The sequence below is a fragment of the Physella acuta genome, unplaced genomic scaffold (genome assembly GCF_028476545.2).
Source record: "Physella acuta isolate Inbredline_101_S28 unplaced genomic scaffold, ASM2847654v3 ptg000064l, whole genome shotgun sequence".
In the NCBI taxonomy this organism is placed as follows: Eukaryota; Metazoa; Mollusca; class Gastropoda; family Physidae; genus Physella; species Physella acuta.
The window spans coordinates 427,796-451,678 of NW_026731584.1; the positions used below are offsets into that span (position 1 = coordinate 427,796).

At 36.4% G+C, this 23,883-nt stretch overlaps 1 protein-coding gene across 1 annotated transcript; it reads left to right on the top strand.

Annotated features, from left to right (window-relative positions):
* On the top strand, positions 1-15,949 carry LOC131951108 (uncharacterized). Its single transcript, XM_059313398.1, has 11 exons — positions 1-200; positions 1,023-1,222; positions 2,344-2,452; positions 2,592-2,735; positions 3,232-3,261; positions 5,354-5,474; positions 9,328-9,871; positions 10,959-11,060; positions 14,853-14,960; positions 15,668-15,775; positions 15,936-15,949. Exons 1-11 carry the CDS (start codon positions 1-3, stop codon positions 15,947-15,949), a joined length of 1,680 nt encoding a protein of 559 aa, XP_059169381.1.
* The last annotated feature ends 7,934 nt before the right edge of the window (positions 15,950-23,883 follow it).

Below are 23,883 nucleotides of genomic sequence, written 5' to 3' on the forward strand. Positions count from 1 at the left end.
ATGCCTCCAGTTATACTTCTGATAGTATTAGTACTTGGGTGCTATTCAAGAACATCCTCAGCCAGTACTTGTCAGTACTCCCCAGTAGATGACGATGAAATTAAACAGCTAATTCCTTATTTTGATAAAACATCTAGTACAAAAATTCTCGAATACACCATTGGTATACAAAACAATGATTCTTTACTTATTGATGGGAGGTAAGAATATATAGGACTTTATATATACAAGAACAATAACAATACCAAAAGAAATGAGGAAAAAAATAGTTGACGACAAGAAGAATAGAAAAATTATATAGGAATTCACCAATAGATGAAAAGAATAGACCAATAAAAGAATAGAAAAATAGAAAAAAAGGGAACTGAAAATCTAGAATCCCCAGAAAATAATAGAATATACAATATTAGAATATATCGGAATGGCGCCGACAGTAGTAACATAGAAGGGGAAAAAAGTGGAATACAATGTTATTTTTTGTTCTGGTCCTTTCTGGTCTGGTCTAGTCTGCTATGTTATGTAATACAAATGAACAGAAAAGAACAAAATTGGAAGGGAAGTTAAACTGAAGAGATCAAAAACGTAATAGCAGTATAATGAGGTAGGATGAAGAAGATAAGGATATGACCAGATTTAATAGGACAGAATAATAGAGAATTAGAATATGACGAAATAGGATAAAAACAATATAACGGGATAGAGTAGAATCAGTGTTTCTTCCAGACTTTTTTCTCCGGGGAGGGGGGGGGGGCACTTAACATTTTCGGGGGGGGGGGAAGGGTAGACTTTTTTCGGGGGGGGGGGAGGGGCGGACACTGTTAAAAGTATATATTTTCTATATAAATTTCATTTCATTCGGAAGGACGGTAGACTTTCTCCGATGAGATGCTTGGAAGAAACTCTGAATAGAATTGAATATAATAGAAAAACCTGTAAAACTAAAATAATTATCAATGTTATAATATTTTACTATTTGGGGATATTTCGCTATTTAATATTTTAAATGTTTTTAAATATTTTAGGTGGTTTAGAACACAAGGAGACGGAAGTTACATCTTACTTCTAGCCTTTAACTTCTACTACGGTCTATATAATTGGATAATCACTTCAGTCGCCTCAATAGAGACAAAGAAAATAAATATCTCTGTTGACTCAGTGGATTGCTACCTGAACAAAACAGACGATGAAATCAAAATTGAAGTTTATAAATACCTACTAAACGGTAAGAAAACATTTTCTTTTTCCTTCACTTGACTGAAACGGTACTCGGGTATTAAAATATTGTAAACATGGAACATTGCTAAGTAGCAGTTCCTATTATTGAAGGTCACTTTAAATTGAAAGTAATCCTACTATGAGATCTTTTAATTACATATAAAAATTTCGTCTACCTAAATGCAACAGTATCCAAGATTTCGTATTACTACAGAAATAGAGTAATGTATTACATTTGTCGGAAACCGTTCAAAAGTTGACATGCTCATACAAGGAAACCCATGTATATCAAATTTCTTTCACTAAACAAACAGTACTCAGGTTATCGGCTTTCGAAAAATCAGAAGTACAGGAAGTTCCTCGTTCGTTTACAAAAGCTAACAGAAACAAAGGATAAAATACTCATTTATGAAATAATATCTACTTAGCTGAAATGTACTCACGTTATCGTGTTCACACACACGGACAGAATTTCAAAACCACGTTTTTCTGACTCTAGAACGCGTGAAACGTCAAGATTTTGATAAATCTTGTTATACATTTAGTAGTATAAGTCCTATATACTCTGTATACGATCAATTAGAGAGGTGCAGGATTCATTTTTTGCACGATTACAATACTTGTTCTATACTGATGTCTACGAGAATGAAAATAGGTTTTACGGTTGGAATTTCTTTCAGAAAGTGTTCACCGCCCTTCACTTATTTTTTCCAAAGCTTCTATAGATTCCCCCCTCCCTCACACTCCCTGTGGGACGGATTGGTCTAGCGGTAGAGAGCTGGACTGCTAACCCGTTAGTCTCGAGTTCGAATCCTGGTTCAAGTCAGTAGACCGTCCCTGAGTCCGTCCAACTCTGATGGGTACCTAGCTCATGTTAGGGAAAGTAAAGGCGGCTGGACATAGTACTGACCACACTATCTCTTCATATGCCGAGGTCACAGAAACAAGTGAACTCTACTTCACTTGCCCCATAGACCGTCAGGTTTGAAAGGGAAACTTTTCACTTTTCTTTCACACTCCCTCCACTACAGGACGCTTTCCCCGCTCCCTATGGGCGATATAGCCCATTGTCGATATCTTATAATTTCATAGCTTTCATAGCTTATAATTTTAATCAAACTAATGCAGATTTTGGCATAGATGGAGAGTTACAGATACCAACTTTTACAAAGTGCAATGATGTGCAGATATGCCGGACAGAATCAGGATCGGAAAGTAGTATATGGCCTCCATTTAAGTATGACAAAATTTAATCAGGTTTCACACAATTGTATTTTTGTAATTGCATTTTTCATTTCATATAAAAATGCGTATAATAAAAAAATTAACAAATTTTATAAACTTAATGGATACTAAAACTCATTTTTTTCCAACAGATGTTGTGGGTATGATTTAAACAAACAATTTTCTTGCTTCGACGAACACCAAGATACTACAGTCAAAGCTTTGCATATGTTACTTAAAGTTATTGCTGTATTTATTGATGTAATACTTCTATATTATTACTCATTCAAAAAAAGGTAGGGACTACTCTTACATAATATAACTTTAACTTATTCGATCCAACCGTCCGGCTATACGTCTGTCTATTCTTCCGTTCATTTTTCAATCCAGACATTATTCCGTCCATTCATTCTACTATCCATTTATTCATTCATCATTCCGTACATTCACAGACCCACCCAAATACCCGCCTACAAACGGCTATTTAACCACCCACTCTCTTATCAATACATACGTCCACCCAACCACACAACTCATCCACCCACCAACCCACCCACCCATATCCCAACCACCTATCCATCATTCCTTCCGTCTCTACTTCCGTCCATCCATCCGCCAATGAATACACCTATCTATTCATAAATATTACCCACTAATGCAGCTTTTTAAATGTCTTTTCCTTTATCGATCACTTTCATTAATCATTTAATTATATGTATTTCTTTAATCCAACCCCTAATCATGTGCATTTAAGATGTATTTGATATATTCAAACTTTTACATTTTTGACAGTACCTTCAAATTTTATTACACTCCACCGGGGTGAGTATTTCTATAATATTTTATTCACAAATATAATTTAGTTTTGATTTGTGTAGTCCAAATTATTGTATTTATCCGTAAATGTAAATATTATAAATATAAGATAGGAATTGGTATAAATACAGGTAGGCCTATAGGTAAAGGTACAGGTGCAGGTATGAATGTTAGAGATACAGCTATTGGAGCAGGTAAAGGTTTAAAGGTATATGAGGAATGAGGATATAGATGTATAGATCTAATAGCCTTTAGCCAGAAGCCGTTAGACGTTACCATGTGTTATATATATATATATATATATATATATATATATATATATATATATATATATATATATATATATATATATATATATATATATATATATATATATATATATATATATATATATATATCATAGCTATGTCCCTTGAATTATTAATCTATGTTTACCGTTCTAGTGTGTAGTGTGTTTTCTCTTAGTTAACTAAGAGTAAACCCCCCCCCCACACACACACACACACCCCCGAGAGCGTTTACGGTCCCTCCCCTTCGAACGAAATAGAATTTATATTGAAAATTTATAATTTTTATTGAAAATATATACATTTACCAGTGTCAGTCTCCCCTCCCCCGGAGAATTTAGTCCGCATATAGGGGGCGGTAGACGTTCTTCAGGGGGCTTCTCCCCCCCCCCCCCCCCCCACCTGCCCGAAGAGTTACCTGAAAGAAGCTATGAATGCGACTTTTGTCAAGTTTAAGCTTAGGTTCAAGGTTAAGGGATATGACTACGACTATATTTAGTATGCAAGTGCATTAACTACGTGTAGATCATGATTAAATCCGTTTAAAATTCTGGTTAAAAAAACCGTTTTCAATTTCATTTTTTGTTTCCATTTAAATTTGAAGTTGAGGTGTTGATTTTGGTTTTGGTTTCTTTTTCGAGAAAAAGACAACGCTATTAACCTATCGTCCGTTGTATTTCTCCCTCAACTAGTTTAGATTAAATAAATTAAATACTAAATCAAAATATTTGTTTATGTACTTTCTTAATCTTTATCGTACGTGCAAAAAGGAGTACGGACAACAACAAAACCTAATTTAAGATTATGTAATAACTACGCCTAATACATTATTTACTAAATCGGTTTAAATCTATCACATTACAGATATAAATAAAAATGTTTCATTTTAGATTTAACTTCGATATATGTAATTTGAACTTAACTATATTTCCAGTTTCTAAATATCGATGAAATATTGTTTCATAAATATGAAATGGTTTTTTTTTGTTTCTGATAACGTTTTATTTAAATTGTATTTTAGTCTCCCTTCCGGTTGAACAAGAGAACTTGAGTACCGATGTAGTTAGGCGGACGAAATTTAAAACACATTTATTAGATCTTACTCGTATTTTTCTGTCGTGGAAATTGAGACTTTGGAAGGGAGGCTGTTTTATTTCTGATTTTCCAAAAAAAAAACTTTAAAATTTGATTATTTTAATATCATATTTTTATAAAACATTTTCTAAAAAAATGTCACCCCTATATGCAGTGGCGTAGCGAGGTCGGGTGTCACCCGGTGCGGCACTTAATGGTGTCACCCCCCCCCCCCCCACCAGAGGCGTAGCGACCCTTCCCGGGGACAAACTTTCAAATTTTCGATTTCCACCCCCACCCTCAAACTTTTGATTTGCACCACCCCCTCAAGTTTTCGATTTTCACCCCCCACCTCAAGTTTTCGATTTGCACCCCCCCCTCAAGTTTTTCTCTATATATTTTGCTATTTTTTGCCTTGGTGTCACCCCCCTAAATGGTGTCACCCGGTGCGGTCCGCAACCCCGCACCCCCCTAGCTACGCCCCTGCCTATATGTTCTTTATTCGAAAAAAATGATCGGTTTTGTCACATATTTGTACATTTCTATTGCCAGATTCCACTTGCGTGCCATCTAAACTCTAGCGTTAGAATTTTTGAGACAATTTAGGGGAGTTAATTACAGCCTTTTTAAAAGAAGATATGTTTATAAAAGACTTCATTCCCTAAGGGATATAAATCAAATGACCAAATACGTTTATTTTCCATTTTACAAATAATGTCTATTATATCTCTCTCAAGGAATATTCAAAGTGTAAACAAAAAGCGAATATTGCTAGCTGATAGTTCAGATTTGATCTCGGCTGGAGGTCCAGTTCAAAATGCTACACATTTCTTGTTCTTCAAATATACAGTACATAAGGTATGTTTTACTAAAATAAAATACATTTAAAAGTAATTAAATGTGTTTGAACTTTGGTAAATGAAATGAGAAACTCGTCCTATTTTCATGCTTCTTATCCTCCTCATCCTATGTTTAAGAGGGGAAAAGTTAACAGTGATGATTTCGATGTCAACAGACGGGACGTAATTGATCAGGGGCTAATGACAGAGATAAAAATGACGAGACCGTTGGGGTAATGTCTTAGACACGGGTAAAACATTTCAAAAAACTTTCAAATAGAACTTCGGTTGTATATTTATTTATGAAATATATTAAAATTTGAGGTATGTTATTAAAGGGTCGTGTAATTATTATATAATAGTAAATTAGTGATGTTGGCTTTTTTGTAAATTTTGTTACATTTTCTTTTAATTTTCCATTGTTTGTCGCTTATGATAATGTTAAGCTTTGCAATTGAATGTCATGAAATAATTTAATTATATCAAACTGTCTTGTTGTTCGTGTCGAGACTACGAAGGACTGGAAATGTTATATACAATAAATTAAGTAGCTTAATGGAAGAATACGTAATATTTATAATTAGCTTTAGATTTAGCTTTATTTTGTCACTCACGTTTAATTTGCACGCAATTGCCGTTCAACTATGCATTCAATTTTCTTTCCTTTATTCTGTTAAGGTTGGCTATTTAGAGTTGATTGATATATATTTTAACACTGATTGGGTATTCTTGGCCATTCCTACTTTCATTTTGATTGAGGCATCCACTTTAGGGCCATTCTCGTGATGTCGCCTAGATTCATTCTTAAGACTTGCCCCATCCAAGTTATAATTCTTTGCTGTTGATTATGTGTATGTCTCGTTTCCATCCTGCCGACAACGCCAAATGTGACAGAGTGTTACATTTTTTGTTAGTTTTTGTTCAACCACTTCTCGCAGCACCATATGCGACACAGGTGTGTAACCATTTGTCTGGTATGTATTCGTCCAAGCATAGAAATGAGCCGCTAAGATTTGGACACTTCATTTGGCACCAACATTCAATTCATGTAAAGAATCACACTCTGACTAAAGGTTAGAGATAACAAACTATTTCTTGATGAATAATCACGGTTCCAAGAACAACATAAAAATTAACAAACCTCGAATGTCACAGTTCCATATACTGTATCACTCCGTATCAATACCACCAACTGAGTCATATATCTCATTGGTTAATCTATCTGACTACTGAGTTGGTTACAAAATAACATGTTTACAACGAGTGTCCCCTCTTCTATTTAGTCACTCCTGTTAAATAAATTACTTTTATGTCATAGTTAAATAATAGCTCGATTCGGTTTTGGCATTGACCGCGTTCATGTTGACAGACAAGTACGTTGCTTATGTAACTACATTAATTACACACATACACACACATATATATATATATATATATATATATATATATATATATATATATATAAACATATATATATATATATATATATATATATATATATATATATATATATATATATATATATATATATATATATATATATATATATATATATATATAATTTAGTAAATTTAACCTCACTATACTCTACAACCTTAGGGGTCATCCATAAATGACGTCACGCTTTTTTACGATTTTTATCTCCCCCCCCCCCTCTCCCCTCCGTCACACGTCGTCACAAAAAGACAGACCCCCCCCCTAAAATGACGTCACACCTCAACCTACAACCCCCACCCCCTCAAAATTGCAGTTGAATTTTTTTTAAAACATCGATATTTTTTCCAAAATCTTGTCTAAACTATTACAATTTATTAAAACAGTTATCTAAAACACGAAATGACGTATAAAATTCGTTTTCTAACATTGCTTTTTTATAATGCAAAAATGTGACGTCGCAACATCTGAATCCCCCCCTCCCCCTAATCACACATCGTCACAAAATTACGGACCCCCCTCCCCCCTACGAGTGTGACTTCATTTATGGATGACCCCTTATTAAAAACAACTAAAAAATGTAAATTAACTTTGACTTACTTAGCGAATTCGTAATAGCTTGGTTTCGGCTCATGCATCAAACCTTTCTAAAAGTTGAAATTCGCAATCCTATTGTATAAAAGTCCATGTGCGAACTTCTCTCTCTCTCTTTTTATCTCTCTCTCTCTCACTCTGTCTCTGTCTATCTGTCCGCATGTCCCGAGCCTATGAGATTAGTATCTTCAGCTATGTATAAAATACGTAAAGTTACGGACTTTAAAATTATATGTTGGGTGTTTTAAATGTATTAACTAAATTTTGTTTGAAGTAAGAAAATAAAAAGGAAACAATATTCGAGCGTAGAAACACGTTTTTAATTATACACCGGAAAAGTGTTTAGGATTGAGACAAGAAAGCAATAAACATTGACATCACATGCCACATGTTTACACTACGGAAAAAAACACAACACCAATGTCGTCATCATCCAATTTTAGAATATGAAGAAATGAACCATTTCACTCAAATGTGATTTAAATCTACACTCTATAAATCTACTATCAAGATGATTGCTATGAACTGCATACAATTTTCTCGGTCAAGCTAATTTCAAATTTCTTTAAAAAACAACATATTGGCCATTGAACAGCCGGGTTTTTAACGAAATCATTTAAATCTCTTAAATAGTGTGTGCGTTTAATATTGTGTTGAGTTGACTAATGATGTATATAATTAGGTTTTAATTTTTCTAATAGGTGTTGGTAGCATGTTATTTTAAATGTGTCGGATTTTTAGATATTCAGTTATTTCTTTGCTTTGTCACTCACTGGTATTGTTTAACGTGTAGCACAGCACATTGCGTTTTGAGCAATAACTTTTTTATAAAATATTCTTCTCAAACATTTATAACATTAAAAATATTTAGGCCTATAATTCACGTGTAACGGGTACCGACGGCTAATAAAACATAATGAACAAAAAGAAAAATAACTTATTAAAACAATGCCTTTTAAAATCATCGTGCCAACAATAAAAAAAATTTATTACACTTGTATAAAGCTTTAATATGCACTAAAAATAAGAAAATAAAGTTTTAAAAATATATAATACTACACCACAATTTATATAACTTTAAAGAAATGCGTAAGTTACTCATAAATGTTTAGTTCTGGTATTTATTACATAGAAATATCGCAACTATAATCATTTTATTACATTGTTTTATAGTTTCCCCACACCCTTAAGTGAGACATCACTTAAATACGACCTGTTGAATTCCTAATTAACAAACTCACAATAGAATTCAATTAGAGTATTAAAACAAGTATGAAAATAAACGTTGTGGTGTTTCCTTAACCATGTTAGTTTCCAATAAAGTAAGTGAAGTCGAATTTAAACCTTGCGGTTAATATGTATCGAGTGGTTTAAAAATTCTAGAATTTATATTTGTTTACAGAAATAGAGATTCGTTTCTATTTCTAAAAACTTTTTACACAAGAGTCATAAATGTTTTCAATATTTTAGATTTCTTGCATCCCTAAGAAATTTGTATACTCTCTACTTTTAATACTAATTTTAGGTTTGACACGTTAGACAACAACAAGGCTTTCTATTTTGTGGAACTAACAGATCGTCACTAAACTTTTATTATTCTCCTTTTGACAATTTTTATCACATGCATTTGTTGTCTGTATATTCCCTCAACATACTAAATGCATTCTACATATTTAAATGTTGATAACTCGACCCTGTCAGTTGGTTTTTTGCTAGGGTACCTGCTGTATTAATATGTTATTGTTACTCTTTAGTTTGTTTTAACATTATAAGTTTCATTTGTGAGTAGCTGTGTAATTAAAGGTCTAATAATTTACAATTTCTATTTTTTTTTTTTTTTACAGTTATGCATGCTGCCTAAGTGCTGTCAATGTGTACCATCTTGGGTACGCAAAATACACTCTAGAGAACGGATACTACAATTTATCTCTTTACTGATGTTATTGCCTTACGTTTGCGACAACACAAAAAATTATCTTTCGTATATTTTAGGAGTTGGTTCAGCTAGTTTACTTTGTGGTTTATTCTTGCATGACATATGTGGAAAAAGTTGTGAATATTTAGTGAGACGTCGTTGTAATAAAAAATTTGCTGAATGGGTAGCCAAGGGAACAAAGGGTTTATATATTTGTTTTTGGTTGTTTTTGATTTACTTTAGTGTAAGCTACATTGTACATTTTGTGGTAATGCTTTTAATTTGTTCTATTGCGTATAATGATCTTGCTGAAAAATATCTTACTGCTATTGTATTTTTAATTATTTACGCAAATAAAGTATTTGAAGAGTTGAAAAGAAATTATGCTGATTTCCTGAATGAAATTGTGAAGCGAATAGACGAAGCAATAAATAAAGGACTTTTTAAAATAAATAACAAGACCTTGAGAAAAGGTAAGTATATTTTTATACAGTTTTTTTGTTTGAAACAGTGTCCGACATACCTGTTATTATAAATAAAGTTAATAATGAAAAATGTCAACAGGCTTATATAATAGAGCAAAAATTAATACCATAACGACAATAAGGCAATACATGTTGTTGTAGATGAAATAGCAAACATTTAAAATGGTAGCAATAAAATCATATTTAAAAGTCTTTTACCATTTAAATGAGGCTACAAAAGAAGTTTTAGAATCAAGATCATAATATAAAAATCTACACAAAAAAACATAACCGTTCTATACCTTTTATTTAGGTTTTGCTTTTATTTTTAAATGCATATATATTACAATTAACACTAATAGTTTACTTTTAAAATACATCAACATTTATCTATTGTCATATCCATTTAATTTAAGAAAATAAGGAAAGCAGATTACGGATATCTGACTAAAATAGACATTTAAAATCATAACATTGCCCATTGTCATTTAAAACCTAACATTTATTACTGCTAGTAGAATTATTTATAACGTCTGGAAAAACTAATTGCAGTTAGCACCTTAATTTGTTTTCAGTGTGCTTTGATGAATGTTTCCTTGAATTGTTGACTAGATAAGAAAATAATGCGTGAAAAAACTTCGCATCGACAAGTTTTACATAAAATTGGCCCAGATAGCTAAATGCTAAGGAATGTTACGTAACTTGACCTAAAACATTTTGAATTACGATTCCGTTGTATTGATACAGTGTTAATAATCCGAATATGGTTAAACCCTAATAAAAAATAATTTGAAAATATATTCTTTGATTTTGAGTTCCTATGTTGTTGTTTTTTTTACATCTTATCATAAGGAAAATACTTTTAATAAACGTTATATTTAGTTTAGGGTTGACTGAGCTCAACTTAAATGGCGAATATTTAAAAAGTTATTGAGTAATTTACTTTAAGCATACAAGTTTTATTTTAAGTTTTTCGTATGCTGTTGTCAGGTGTACTTTTATTTTACTGCATTTAAAATAGGATAATTTGAACTTTACTGAAAACTTTAATCGCGAGGTAAAAAAAAATTTCAAATTATTTTTTCTTCTTTTCTAGCAAACATCTACACTGATTTTGTAACTGATATTCTGCAGTTAATTGATAAAGCAATTAACGGAAAAATGTCGGAAATTATCAATTTGAGAATAGCTAAGACAGGTATGTACATTATCCTAATTTATCAAAGATCATGTGTGCACTTCTCTCTCTCTCTCTCTCTCTCTCTCTCTCTTTCTCTCTCTCTCTTTCTCTCTCTCTCTTTCTCTCTCTATGTCCGCAGTATTTTCCGAGACTAGGAGATTAGTATCTTCAGGGATAAATGAAGAACTTAAAGATACGGAATATTGTTGAAATAAAGTGTTGAATCTATTAAATGTATTAAATAAATTTTATTTATAGAAGGAAAATAAAATCAAAGGCATATTTGAATGTAGAAACACTTTTTTTATTTATGCAACCGGAAAAGTGTTAATGGTTGTGATAAGAACTCAAATAATAATGACGTCACATGTCACATGTTTAAACCACTGAAAAGTACACAGCACTAATGTCTTCATCTTCTAATTTTAGAATATGAAGAAATGAATAATTTCATTCAAATTTGATTTAGATCTATAGATCTACTTATCAACGCTATGAAATATATACAATTTTCTCGGCCAAAAGTAATACAGATTACTTTAATAAACAATATAAATACCATTGAACAGCCGGGTTTTTAACGAAATCATTTAAGTCTCTTTATTCAGTGTGAGCATTTAATAAGTGTTGTGTTGACTAATAATGTATGCAAGCCAACCCGCGGCGTACCGTACGCCGCTATTTAGTTGTTTTATTTCCTACTTTTCAGTAATTCATAATTTGTGAAATCGACACTACCAATGCTGCGACTGAAAGAAGTTTTCTTTAAAAACTCTATCAGTAGCTTGTGAAGGGCGATTTTCCTCACTCTCCCTTTCCCCAACCACGATGGTGACGATAGTTTCAGACGGCAAAAAAAAGATTAACCAAATCTTGTTACCTCCCCTTAGTTTAAAATCGTTTAAAAAAACTAAATAATCTGCCCCTAATAGCCGTCACTAATTTGATCCTGTTCTATGATTGTAAACATTTGAGTGAACCACAGCTCACCAGACCATGTAGGTGTTGGGGCTGGTAGGGATATGGTCTGATGCGCATGCCTGTAGAGCGAGCGAGGGATATTAGAGATTTGCGTAGGTGCTTGATGGTGGTGGTGGTGCTGGTGTCCCGCATGGTTGGGCGAGGTAGAGAATTATATGTATAGAGATAGCTTTGTTTTAATTTTAATAATAGGTATTGGTAGCCTATGTTATTTTAAATGTCGGATTTCTAGCTATTAGTATTTCTTTGCTTTGTCTCTAATATCGTTCAGCCTGTAGTAAAGCACATTGCGTTTTGGCCATTAACTATTTTATAAATTATTTTTTCCAAATAAGTATAACACTAAAAATATAAAGACCTATAATTCATGTAAACAGGGGAACCTATGTCTACTAAAGTAGAGAAAAGAAAGTATTTTTAAAAGCACAAATCAGTGTAATGTCGATATTTCTATAATTAAGAGTACGAGAACCACTTGCAGAGAGCGTGGGATTGTGATTGTGATTGTGATTGTGATTGTGATTGTGATTGTGATTGTGATTGTGATTGTGATCGTGATCGTGATTGTGATTGTGATTGTGATTGTGATTGTAGATGTAGATGTAGATGTAGATGTAGATGTAGATGTAGATGTAGATGTAGATGTAGATGTAGATGTAGATGTAGATGTAGATGTAGATGTAGATGTAGATGTAGATGTAGATGTAGATGTAGATGTAGATGTAGATGTAGATGTAGATGTAGATGTAGATGTAGATGTAGATGTAGATGTAGATGTAGATGTAGATGTAGATGTAGATGTAGATGTAGATGTAGATGTAGATGTAGATGTAGATGTAGATGTAGATGTAGATGTAGATGTAGATGTAGATGTAGATGTAGATGTAGATGTAGATGTAGATGTAGATGTAGATGTAGATGTAGATGTAGATGTAGATGTAGATGTAGATGTAGATGTAGATGTAGATGTAGATGTAGATGTAGATGTAGATGTAGATGTAGATGTAGATGTAGATGTAGATGTAGATGTAGATGTAGATGTAGATGTAGATGTAGATGTAGATGTAGATGTAGATGTAGATGTAGATGTAGATGTAGATGTAGATGTAGATGTAGATGTAGATGTAGATGTAGATGTAGATGTAGATGTAGATGTAGATGTAGATGTAGATGTAGATGTAGATGTAGATGTAGATGTAGATGTAGATGTAGATGTAGATGTAGATGTATAAATTTGTATGTGTACGTGTACGTGTACGTGTACGTGTACGTGTACGTGTACGTGTACGTGTACGTGTACGTGTACGTGTACGTGTAAGTGTACGTGTACGTGTACGCGTACGCGTACGCGTACGCGTACGTGTACGCGTACGTGTACGTGTAAGTGTACGTGTACGCGTACGTGTACGCGTACGTGTTGTTTTAGGTGTAGGTGTAGGTGTAGGTGTAGGTGTAGGTGTAGGTGTAGGTGTAGGTGTAGGTGTAGGTGTAGGTGTAGGTGTAGGTGTAGGTGTAGGTGTAGGTGTAGGTGTAGGTGTAGGTGTAGGTGTAGGTGTAGGTGTAGGTGTAGGTGTAGGTGTAGGTGTAGGTGTAGGTGTAGGTGTAGGTGTAGGTGTAGGTGTAGGTGTAGGTGTAGGTGTAGGTGTAGGTGTAGGTGTAGGTGTAGGTGTAGGTGTAGGTGTAGGTGTAGGTGTAGGTGTAGGTGTAGGTGTAGGTGTAGGTGTAGGTGTAGGTGTAGGTGTAGGTGTAGGTGTAGGTGTAGGTGTAGGTGTAGGTGTAGGTGTAGGTGTAGGTGTAGGTGTAGGTGTAGGTGTAGGTGTAGGTGTAGGTGTAGGTGTAGGTGTAGGTGTAGATGCCGGTGTAGGTGTAGGTGTAGGTGTAAATGTAGGTGTAGGTGTAGGTGTAGGTGTAGGTGTAGGTGTAGGTGTAGGTGTAGGTGTAGGTGTAGGTGTAGGTGTAGGTGTAGGTGTAGGTGTAGGTGTAGGTGTAGGTGTAGGTGTAGGTGTAGGTGTAGGTGTAGGTGTAGGTGTAGGTGTAGGTGTAGGTGTAGGTGTAGGTGTAGGTGTAGGTGTAGGTGTAGGTGTAGGTGTAGGTGTAGGTGTAGGTGTAGGTGTAGGTGTAGGTGTAGGTGTAGGTGTAGGTGTAGGTGTAGGTGTAGGTGTAGGTGTAGGTGTAGGTGTAGGTGTAGGTGTAGGTGTAGGTGTAGGTGTAGGTGTAGGTGTAGGTGTAGGTGTAGGTGTAGGTGTAGGTATTGGTGTAGGTGTAGATGTAGGTGTAGGTGTAGGTTTAGGTGTAGGTGTAGGTGTAGGTGTAGGTGTAGGTGTAGGTGTAAGTGTAGGTGTAGGTGTAGGTGTAGGTGTAGGTGTAGGTGTAGGTGTAGGTGTAGGTGTAGGTGTAGGTGTAGGTGTAGGTGTAGGTGTAGGTGTAGGTGTAGGTGTAGGTGTAGGTGTAGGTGTAGGTGTAGGTGTAGGTGTAGGTGTAGGTGTAGGTGTAGGTGTAGGTGTAAGTGTAGGTGTAGGTGTAGGTGTAGGTGTAATACACAACTAAACAAAACCAAAGCAAAGAAAAATAAAGCCAGAACAGAACGGAACAGAACAGAGCAAAGATAAGGAAAACAAAACAAAACAAAACAAAAACCTAGACTAGACTAGAATAACTTAGAGTTGACTTTCTTAGACCAGACTAGCTGGGACTAAGCTAGCTGAGACTAAACTAAACTAAACTAAACTAGTTAAAACGACAGAAAACAGCTATCGTACAGCTTGAAACTCTTGTATGTATTTATATTTTTTTTAAAGTGCACATATAAGGCTAATTATCTATTTTAAGCAAAACAAAAAACATACAAAGATTTTGAGAAGAATATTAAGAAGGTGTTTGACGAAGCCAATGAAGAGATAACAATGTCACCACAGGCTTCAAATTACACGTGCTTAGGTATGTATATATATATATTGTCATTTTAAGTTGATTTAGAGTCCCTCTATGAAGTTATTTACATTAGGTAAATAATGCTCATAAAAAAAAAATTACCAAAACCCTAATGTCACACTTTTGCATTATAAAAAAGCAATGTTAGAAAACGAATATTAGACGTTATTTCGCGTTTTAGAAAACTGTTTTTATTGTAATAGGATTTGATTAAAATACTCTATTTTGACAGAGTTCAGACAAGATTTTAGAAAAAAATCGATGTTTGAAAAAAAAAAATCAGCTGCAATTTTGAGGGGGGTTGTAGGCTGAGGTGTGACGTCATTTTAGGGAGGGTCTGGCTTTTTGTGACGACATGTGACTGATGCGAGGGGAGGAGGTAAAATCGTCAAAAAAAAGCGTGACGTCATGTATGGATGACGAACGAACGAACGAACGAACGAACGAAAGAAAGAACGAATGAACGAACGAACGAACGAACGAACGAACGAACGAACGAACGAACGAACGAACGAACGAACGAACGAACGAACGAACGTTTTATCTAATATTGTATTTGTATTTTTTAATGAATTGTAGGGCCTACATGTAAGGCTAATTATCTATTTTAAACAAAAAAACGACAGAAAACAGCTATCGTACAGCTTGAAAGTCTTGTCTCTTGTATGTATTTTTTTTAAAGTGCACATATAAGGCTAATTATCTATTTAAAGCAAAACAAAAAACATACAAAGAATTTGGAAAGAATATAGATAGGATGTTTGACGAAACCAATGAAGAGAGAACAATGTCACCACAGGTTTCAAATTTCACGTGCTGTGGTATGTATATCTATATTGTGTTTCTCTTTTGTAATTTACCTGATGTATAATTAAAGGCGTCTTTTAAATATGAATATATCATTTATTTAATTTAAATAACTAAATACACTTCTGTAAAACATTTGGGGTCATCATTCTTTTTTTACCATATTTATTTAAGCAAATGTTGGATAATCTGTCATGTTGTCATGTTTGCCTGTCGTCCCTACTGGGACATAGGCCGCTGACAAGAGCTTTCCAGACGTCTCTGTCCAGGGCTAGTCTCTCCAACTGTCCCCAGGTGTATCCAATCTTCTTGGTGTCTTCTTCCAGGTCACGTCTCCAGGTCTTTCTTGGTCTGCCTCTCTTCCTCCTGCCTTGTGGATTCCAGGTGAGGGCCTGTCTTGTTATGCTGGATACAGGCTTCCTGAGTGTGTGGCCAATCCATTTCCATTTTCTCTGGAGGATCTCTACTTCCACTGGCAGTTGATTTGTCCGTTGCCATAGAACATCATTTCTGATGGTTTTAGGCCAGCGAATTCGAAGGATCTTTCTGAGACATGCGTTTATAAATGATTGTATTTTCTTCTTATTTATAGCAGTTATTCTCCATGTCTCGGCTCCATAGAGTAAAACAGGTTTTACTAGTGTGTTGAAGATCCGGATTTTTATTCTAAGGGTTAAATCTCCCGAACCCCAAACATTTTTTAGTTGGTTGAAGACTGCTCTTGCCTTACCCGTCCTTATTTTTATGTCTGCTTCTGTCCCACCCTGCTTATCAACAATACTTCCAAGGTAGGTGAATCTATCCACTTCTTCTAGGGCTTCTTCTGCCAGTGTTATAGGGTTGTTGTTTGATGCATTGACTTTGAGAACTTTACTTTTCCCTCTGTGGATGTTCAGACCCAGGCTTGTAGAAAAATTTGCAACCCTGTTGGTTTTATCCTGCATTTGCTGTTGTGTGTGAGAAAGGAGGGCCAGGTCGTCAGCAAAGTCCAGGTCATCCAGCTGGCTCCACAATGTCCACTGTATACCGTTTCGCGTTTTCTCTGTTGACATCTTCATAACCCAGTCTATGGCCAGTAGGAACAGGAATGGTGAAAGTAGGCAACCCTGCCTTACTCCGGTCCGTACTGGGAAGGCCTCCGAAGTATGTTGGCCATGCACTACTCTACATTTGAGACCTTCATATGAAGACATAATAATGTTGACTATTTTCTGTGGCACCCCGTAGTGTCTCAACAATTTCCACACTGACTGCCTATCCAGGCTATCAAAGGCCTTCTCATAGTCTATGAAATTAATATAGAGAGATGAGTTCCACTCTTGGGTCTGTTCAATGATGATGCGCAGGGTAGCAATTTGGTCTATGCATGACCTTTCCTTCCTAAAGCCCGCCTGTTGATCTCGAAGCTGGGGATCTATGGCTTCCTTCATTCTGTTTAATAATATTCTGTTGAAGACTTTGCCTGGGATGGACAAAAGTGTTATCCCTCTATAGTTAAAGCATGCACTAAGATCGCCTTTCTTTGGAAGCTTTATGAGTAGTCCCTCCTTCCACTCCTCTGGTATTTGTTCATCTTCCCAGATTTTCTTGAAGAGTGTGTATAGTAGTGTGGTGCTAGTTTCTATATCTGCTGTCAGTGCTTCTGCCGGTATACCATCTATTCCTGGAGCCTTCCAATTTTTCAGCTGCTTTATAGCTCTATGTATCTCTTCTTTTGAAGGTGGGTTGCAGTCTATAGGGAGGTCACTTTCAGCTGGTGATATGTCTTGCGTGCACTCTGGTGTTGGTCTATTCAGTAGTTCTTCAAAATGTTCTACCCATCTCTTCATCTGTCCTTCCGCATCAGGTATTGTCTTTCCATCTTTGGTTTTCACTGGCCTCTCTGGCTTACTGTACTTACCAGATATCTTCTTAATTGTATTGTACACGTCCCTAATATTACCATGGTACAGTGCTTCTTCCGCTTCTCTTGCCAGCAGTTCCAAATAGCTCCGTTTGTCTTTCCTTATGTGTTTCTTGACATTTTTGTTCGTTTCGGTGTATTCTTCCATTTCTTTTAATTTCGTAGCCCGTGTGCGGCTGTTGTTTAATGTTGCCTTCTTTCTTTTTCTCTCTTCAATAATTTTCATGGTATCTGCTGATATCCATTCTTTCGCTTGTCTTTTGATAGGGCCTAGCACTTCTTCGCATGTTGATGTTAATATACTTTTAGTTTTTTCCCATGTTTCCTCTATCGTCTCTTCTTCTATTAGTTCTTGTAGTACCTGAAACCTATTGGACATATGAAGTTTAAATTCGTTGAGTTTAGATGGGTCCTTTAGCAGGCCTGTGTTGTACCTGTATTTCCTTTTGTTTTCCAACATGTTTTTCTTCAGCTTGAGTTTTACTTTAGCTACCAGTAGGTGATGGTCTGAAGCAACATCAGCTCCTCTCTTGACGCGTACATCCTGAAGTGATCTCCTGAACTTTTTTATGATACATATATGGTCTATCTGGTTTTCTGTAGATAGGTCGGGTGATACCCAAGTAGCTTTATGTATCCTTTTGTGATGAAAGAGACTACCGCCAATGACTAAATTATTTGTGGCACACAAGTCAGCAAATCTTTCTCCGTTTTCGTTCATCTCACCTAAACCCTGCTGTCCCATACATTCTTCATATCCTCTGTTGTCGCTTCCAATCTTAGCATTGAAGTCGCCCATGAGTATAAGGATGTTTCTTCTTGGGCGGTTCTGGATAATGTTCATTAGCCTGTTGTAGAATTCGTCTTTGGGATAATCTGTGCTTGTCTGTAACGGTAACGTAACGGTAACGTAACGGTAACGTAACGGTAACGTAACGGTAACGTAACGGTAACGTAACGGTAACGTAACGGTAACGTAACGGTAACGTAACGGTAACGTAACGGTAACGTAACGGTAACGTAACGGTAACGTAACGGTAACGTAACGGTAACGTAACGGTAACGTAACGGTAACGTAACGGTAACGTAACGGTAACGTAACGGTAACGTAACGGCAACGTAACGGTAACGTAACGGTAACGTAACGGCAACGTAACGGCAACGTAACGGTAACGTAACGGTAACGTAACGGTAACGTAACGGTAACGTAACGGTAACGTAACGGTAACGTAACGGTAAAGTAACGGTAATGTAACGGTAACGTAACGGTAACGTAACGGTAACGTAACGGTAACGTAACGGTAACGTAACGGTAACGTAACGGTAACGTAACGGTAACGTAACGGTAACGTAACGGTAACGTAACGGTAACGTAACGGTAACGTAACGGTAACGTAACGTAACGGTAACGTAACGGTAACGTAACGGTAACGTAACGGTAACGTAACGGTAACGTAACGGTAACGTAACGGTAACGTAACCGTAACGTAACGGTAACGTAACGGTAACGTAACGGTAACGTAACGGTAACGGTAACGTAACGGTAACGTAACGGTAACGTAACGGTAACGTAACGGTAACGTAACGGTAACGTAACAGTAACGTGACGGTAACGTGACGGTAACGTGACGGTAACGTGACGGCAACGTGACGGCAACGTGACGGTAACGTAACGGTAACGTAACGGTAACGTGACGGTAACGTAAGGGTAACGTAACGGTGCCGTAACGGTAACCTAACTGTAACGTAACGGTAACGTAACGGTAACGTAACGGTAACGTAACGGTAACGTGACGGTAATGTGACGGTAACGTGACGGTAACGTGACGGCTACGTGACGGTAACGTGACGGTAACGTGACGGCAACGTGACGGCAACGTGACGGTAACGTAACGGTAACGTAACGGTAACGTGACGGTAACGTAAGGGTAACGTAACGGTGCCGTAACGGTAACCTAACTGTAACGTAACGGTAACGAAACGACATGGTAACGGTACCTTAACGGTAATGTAAAGGTAACGTAATGGTAACGGAACCGTAACAAAACGGTAACGGATCGGTAACAGAACGGTAACGGAAAGGTAACGTAACGGCAACGTAACTTAACGTAACGAAAGGATATAACTTAACGGTAACGGTAAATGTAACAAAACGGAAAAAATGTAATTGGTACTGTAACTTTAGTGTAACGGTAACGTAACACTAACGGTAACTTTAACGGTAACGATAACATAACGATAACGAGACGGTGACGTAACGGTAACGTAACTGTAACGTAAAGGTAACTTAATGGTAACGACGATGTAACTTTAATTTAAAGGTAACGTAACGGAAACTTAACGGTAACGTAAAGGTAAAATAACGGTAACCTAGCGGTAACGCAACGGTAAAGTAACAGTATCAGAAATGTAACGTTACGGTAATCTATATTTATAAAATGCAATGTATGTGTGTGTGTTTGTTTGTTCGTTTGTCTTTTATTCATTACTACACCTCTCATTACATCGCCGTAAAACTTTGGGAAGTTGTTGAGAATATTTCTGGGGAGGCTTCTGCGAAAAAAAACTGTTCAGGTTCGTAAGGGTGGCGCCCCGGCAGGAAGCGATTCGTTTTTTCTCTATATACGGTATATAAAAACAAAAGTCGATTGCGGTTTGACACCGTTCATCCAATCGCCATGAAACTTTGGGGAGTTAATTAGAACACTCCAGGTGAGGTTTATGTAAAAATCTGTTGTTTTTTTTTAATTTCGCTAGGGCGGCGCCACGGGAGGGTGCGGTTTTTCTTTATGAACGGTATATAAAGAAATAAAAGTCGCTTGCGGTTCGATACCGTTTATCCGAGTGCCACAAAACTTGATGGAGTTGATGAATACTCCCGATAAAGTTTCTGAAGGGGTGGGTAGTATTTAATTTTGCATTGGCGTCCCCCGGCAGGATGCGATTTGTCGCGCTGGTCTTTCCCGTGAGTGCTATTGCGACTACTTTAGGTCTAAACAGTGCGATAGACAATGGATAAGATGGGGCGTTACAGTCGCTCACTAAATTGAATCAGGCGTGTCCGCCGGCGTCCTGGTAGGGTGCGATTTAGCATTGTTTACATTTAAATAACTCACTTTTAGAAAACAAGGTCGCGCATCTAAGAATATAGGTTTGGTAACGCATGGATGAAACCTTTCCTATATATTTCGTCGGACTTTCTTCTATTCTCTTGGCAACGCACGGGGACGGGTACGCTAGTATATAATAAAATACGGCCTTTTAACAGTGTTTTTCAGAGAGGAACACAGTTTCATTAGCCACAATTGAGGACTGGTGTATTACATACAGGGAAAGTTTATGACTTTTCGAAAAAAAAACTTTACAATGAGTATTTGACTAGCCATCAGTTTTTAGTCCTCAGCGTGGTTGCAGAGGCTGACCGGTAACTTTCCTCGTGTGTTTTGTTCGCTAGACGCGAGTGCATGGTAATTTTGAAGTGCCTGCAGCATCGGAAAATGCCTTAACCGACATTTGATATTTAAGCTTCACAGACTATGTAGAATTTAATTAATGTGTGCAATTTTATTATTTATTCCTTAAGTTATTTCAAAATGTTTATATTATTCCGAGAACGCACCCAGGTACACAAAGTAACTAAATGTTGACTGCAAGTTTGATTACTAAAATAAATAGGGATAACAGATATCATACTGATTTGAAAGCTCCTCTGATTTTACAATCTTACATTTTGTGAAAGTTCCTCTCATGTTCAAATGTTTTATTTAATCTCTTTTGGTTCGTTACCTTGTTATTTGGATGCAGTGTTTCTTCCAGACTTTTTTCTCCGGGGGGGCACTTGAAATTTTCGGGGGGGCGGTAGACTTTCTTCGGGGGGGGGGGGGCGGACACTGTTAAAAGTATATATTTTCTATATAAATTATATAAATTTCATTTCGTTCGGGGGTGCGGTAAAAATTTTACCTGGAAGAAACTCTGTTTGGATGACTGTTTGATTTATAATAAAACGTTCTGCATAATAAGCTAATGAAATCTTTTTTTATTTCAACTTAACAGATTTCCGGACTGCTATCGTAAAACTAATTGACAACGCAATAGAAGATTCACTGTTGAAAATTGCAGATTCTCCATTGGAAAAGATAATTGTTGAGAACCGTATGTATCAATATAATTTATACCATATTAGTTTTTTTTTTTTACTTTAGGTAATATTTTTGTGATTAGTGGGTTACAATTTAAATTACATTATAATTTTATTTTATATTAATTTAGAAGCATTTTACTTTGTTATTAATAAAAAGTAAATGTAATTAGATATCTAGATAGCTAAAATGGGGTTTATATATATAAAGCTCTAAGTTTGAAGTGGACTATGTAAGTGTGAGGGCATCAGGAATCTCCTACACTCATATATACGTATACACCAACAAACTCGTAGAGATTAGGTACAACAGTCTGATTAGTTCAACGAATTTCCATTCACACATCAACCTTTTTCTTTCTGCTCCAAGCTTCAACTGTCATCCACTTTCATCCCTGCACACCTCCTTACTCCCGCTTACAATACAACCGCTGTCACTCGACCAGTCGCTTCAGTTGTACTCTCGTTCACTCCTTACTGTCAACACACCCGGCCACGCGTCCCGCTACAGGATATATACGCACACGCATAGATCCGTGCAATGTATACACCTTTCATACACATTGCATCACCTTCGATCCGCCCCTATCTGTTGCAATCAGCGGGATTTTTTTTTAAAAAGCAACACAATATGCATATATACATAGCAAATCTTAGTTTACAATTTAACGGCTGTAATGGGACTGCTAATTGATCCTTACAATGACCTTCGGAGTAGACATATTGTATCAGGCTTGAACTCTATGAAATACACCTAGTACAAAGGCATGGCATCATGTACATATTACATTTCAGAGAATAGCTACATAGCGACCCTGTATGGAATATTTGAATATGTGACCAGATCAAGTATAACATTACATCTGCATTAGAAGCATAGTTTTGTGGCATTGTTTCTTTCCCGATATCATTCCCGATGATTACGTCGAATGATCCGTTTTCGAAAACTATTGCCCGGACTTGTCCCGTCACATACGGTGATTCAATCTTTATAAGTACTATCGGTAGGCGTATGACCGTGCTACCAAACAGATCTACCATTTTCCATTCACCCGTGCTGTTCGACGTAGTTATTTTTACTGCAATTGTAGAGCTACCCCTGTCTCTAATCGCCTCTACCGTATAAGCTGCCACATTCCCCATCAGCGTTGGTATTTTCGGTGCAGTCTGCAGTAACGGTGCTTGTATCACTCTCTCATTATCTGGGCTAATGATAATGTTGTTGTTTCTCTCCTGTCGTGATCTGTCTCGTTGGACGCTGTATTCCTGAGCTCCGTGTGAGTTTGTATACACTGGGCGATGGTAAGGAACACTGTGTTGGTTGCTTACACCATAATCTCTATTGGGACAGTTCATCATTACTTGACGTTGTTGTTGGCAGTTGAAACACCACAGTGTATCTAGCTCGACTGTTTTGTGCTTCATATTCCCTTCTGTTTGAACCTCGACTGTCGTATTCGCCATTCCCCGTCTCTACTCCTTCGTGTACTGTTGTTCCACTGGTCGTCTTCGCGAGGAAAACAGAGTCGTACTCTTTTTCTTTATTACATACGAGCATACATCTAGTTGTTCTATTTTCTGCTTATCAGCCATTAATAATTTGTGAATTCAACACTACTCCCTTCCGCCCCCCCCCCCCCACCCCCCCCCCCCCCCCACCCAGTGAAAGCAGCCGTTTACAGACAAAGAAAAGATCAATCAGAAATAGTTACCCCCCCCCCCTTCGTTTCAAATCGTTTAATACTAAATTATCTGCCCCTAATAGCCGTCACTAACCCGGCTCTACGATTTAGTAAACATTCGGTGTGATCCACAGCTCACCTGACTGATGGGGATGGGGGTGGTAACTAAGCTGCATGATGTTTTCTATGGTCTCCATGAAGAGAATTATATATATAGAAGATTGGTCTCTCTAAGTGGGCTATAATGTATTTTTTGGCTTTATTCTGTTATATCTTTTAACGTGATAGGTTTACTTTCCTGCAAATAAATTAACAACTCCTTGTCTACTGACTGTAACACTTATCGATCAATATTAATTCAATTATGTTTTTCTACTTTCATCTCCCCTTTAGCTG

Coding starts and splice junctions, on each gene's coding strand:
- LOC131951108 (XM_059313398.1), top strand. CDS start 1: ATGCCTCCAGTTATACTTCTGATAGTATTAGTACTTGGGTGCTATTCA. Junction 11,061..14,852: donor TTTGAGAATAGCTAAGACAG/GTATGTACATTA, acceptor ATCTATTTTAAG/CAAAACAAAAAACATACAAA. Junction 14,961..15,667: donor TTCAAATTACACGTGCTTAG/GTATGTATATAT, acceptor ATCTATTTAAAG/CAAAACAAAAAACATACAAA.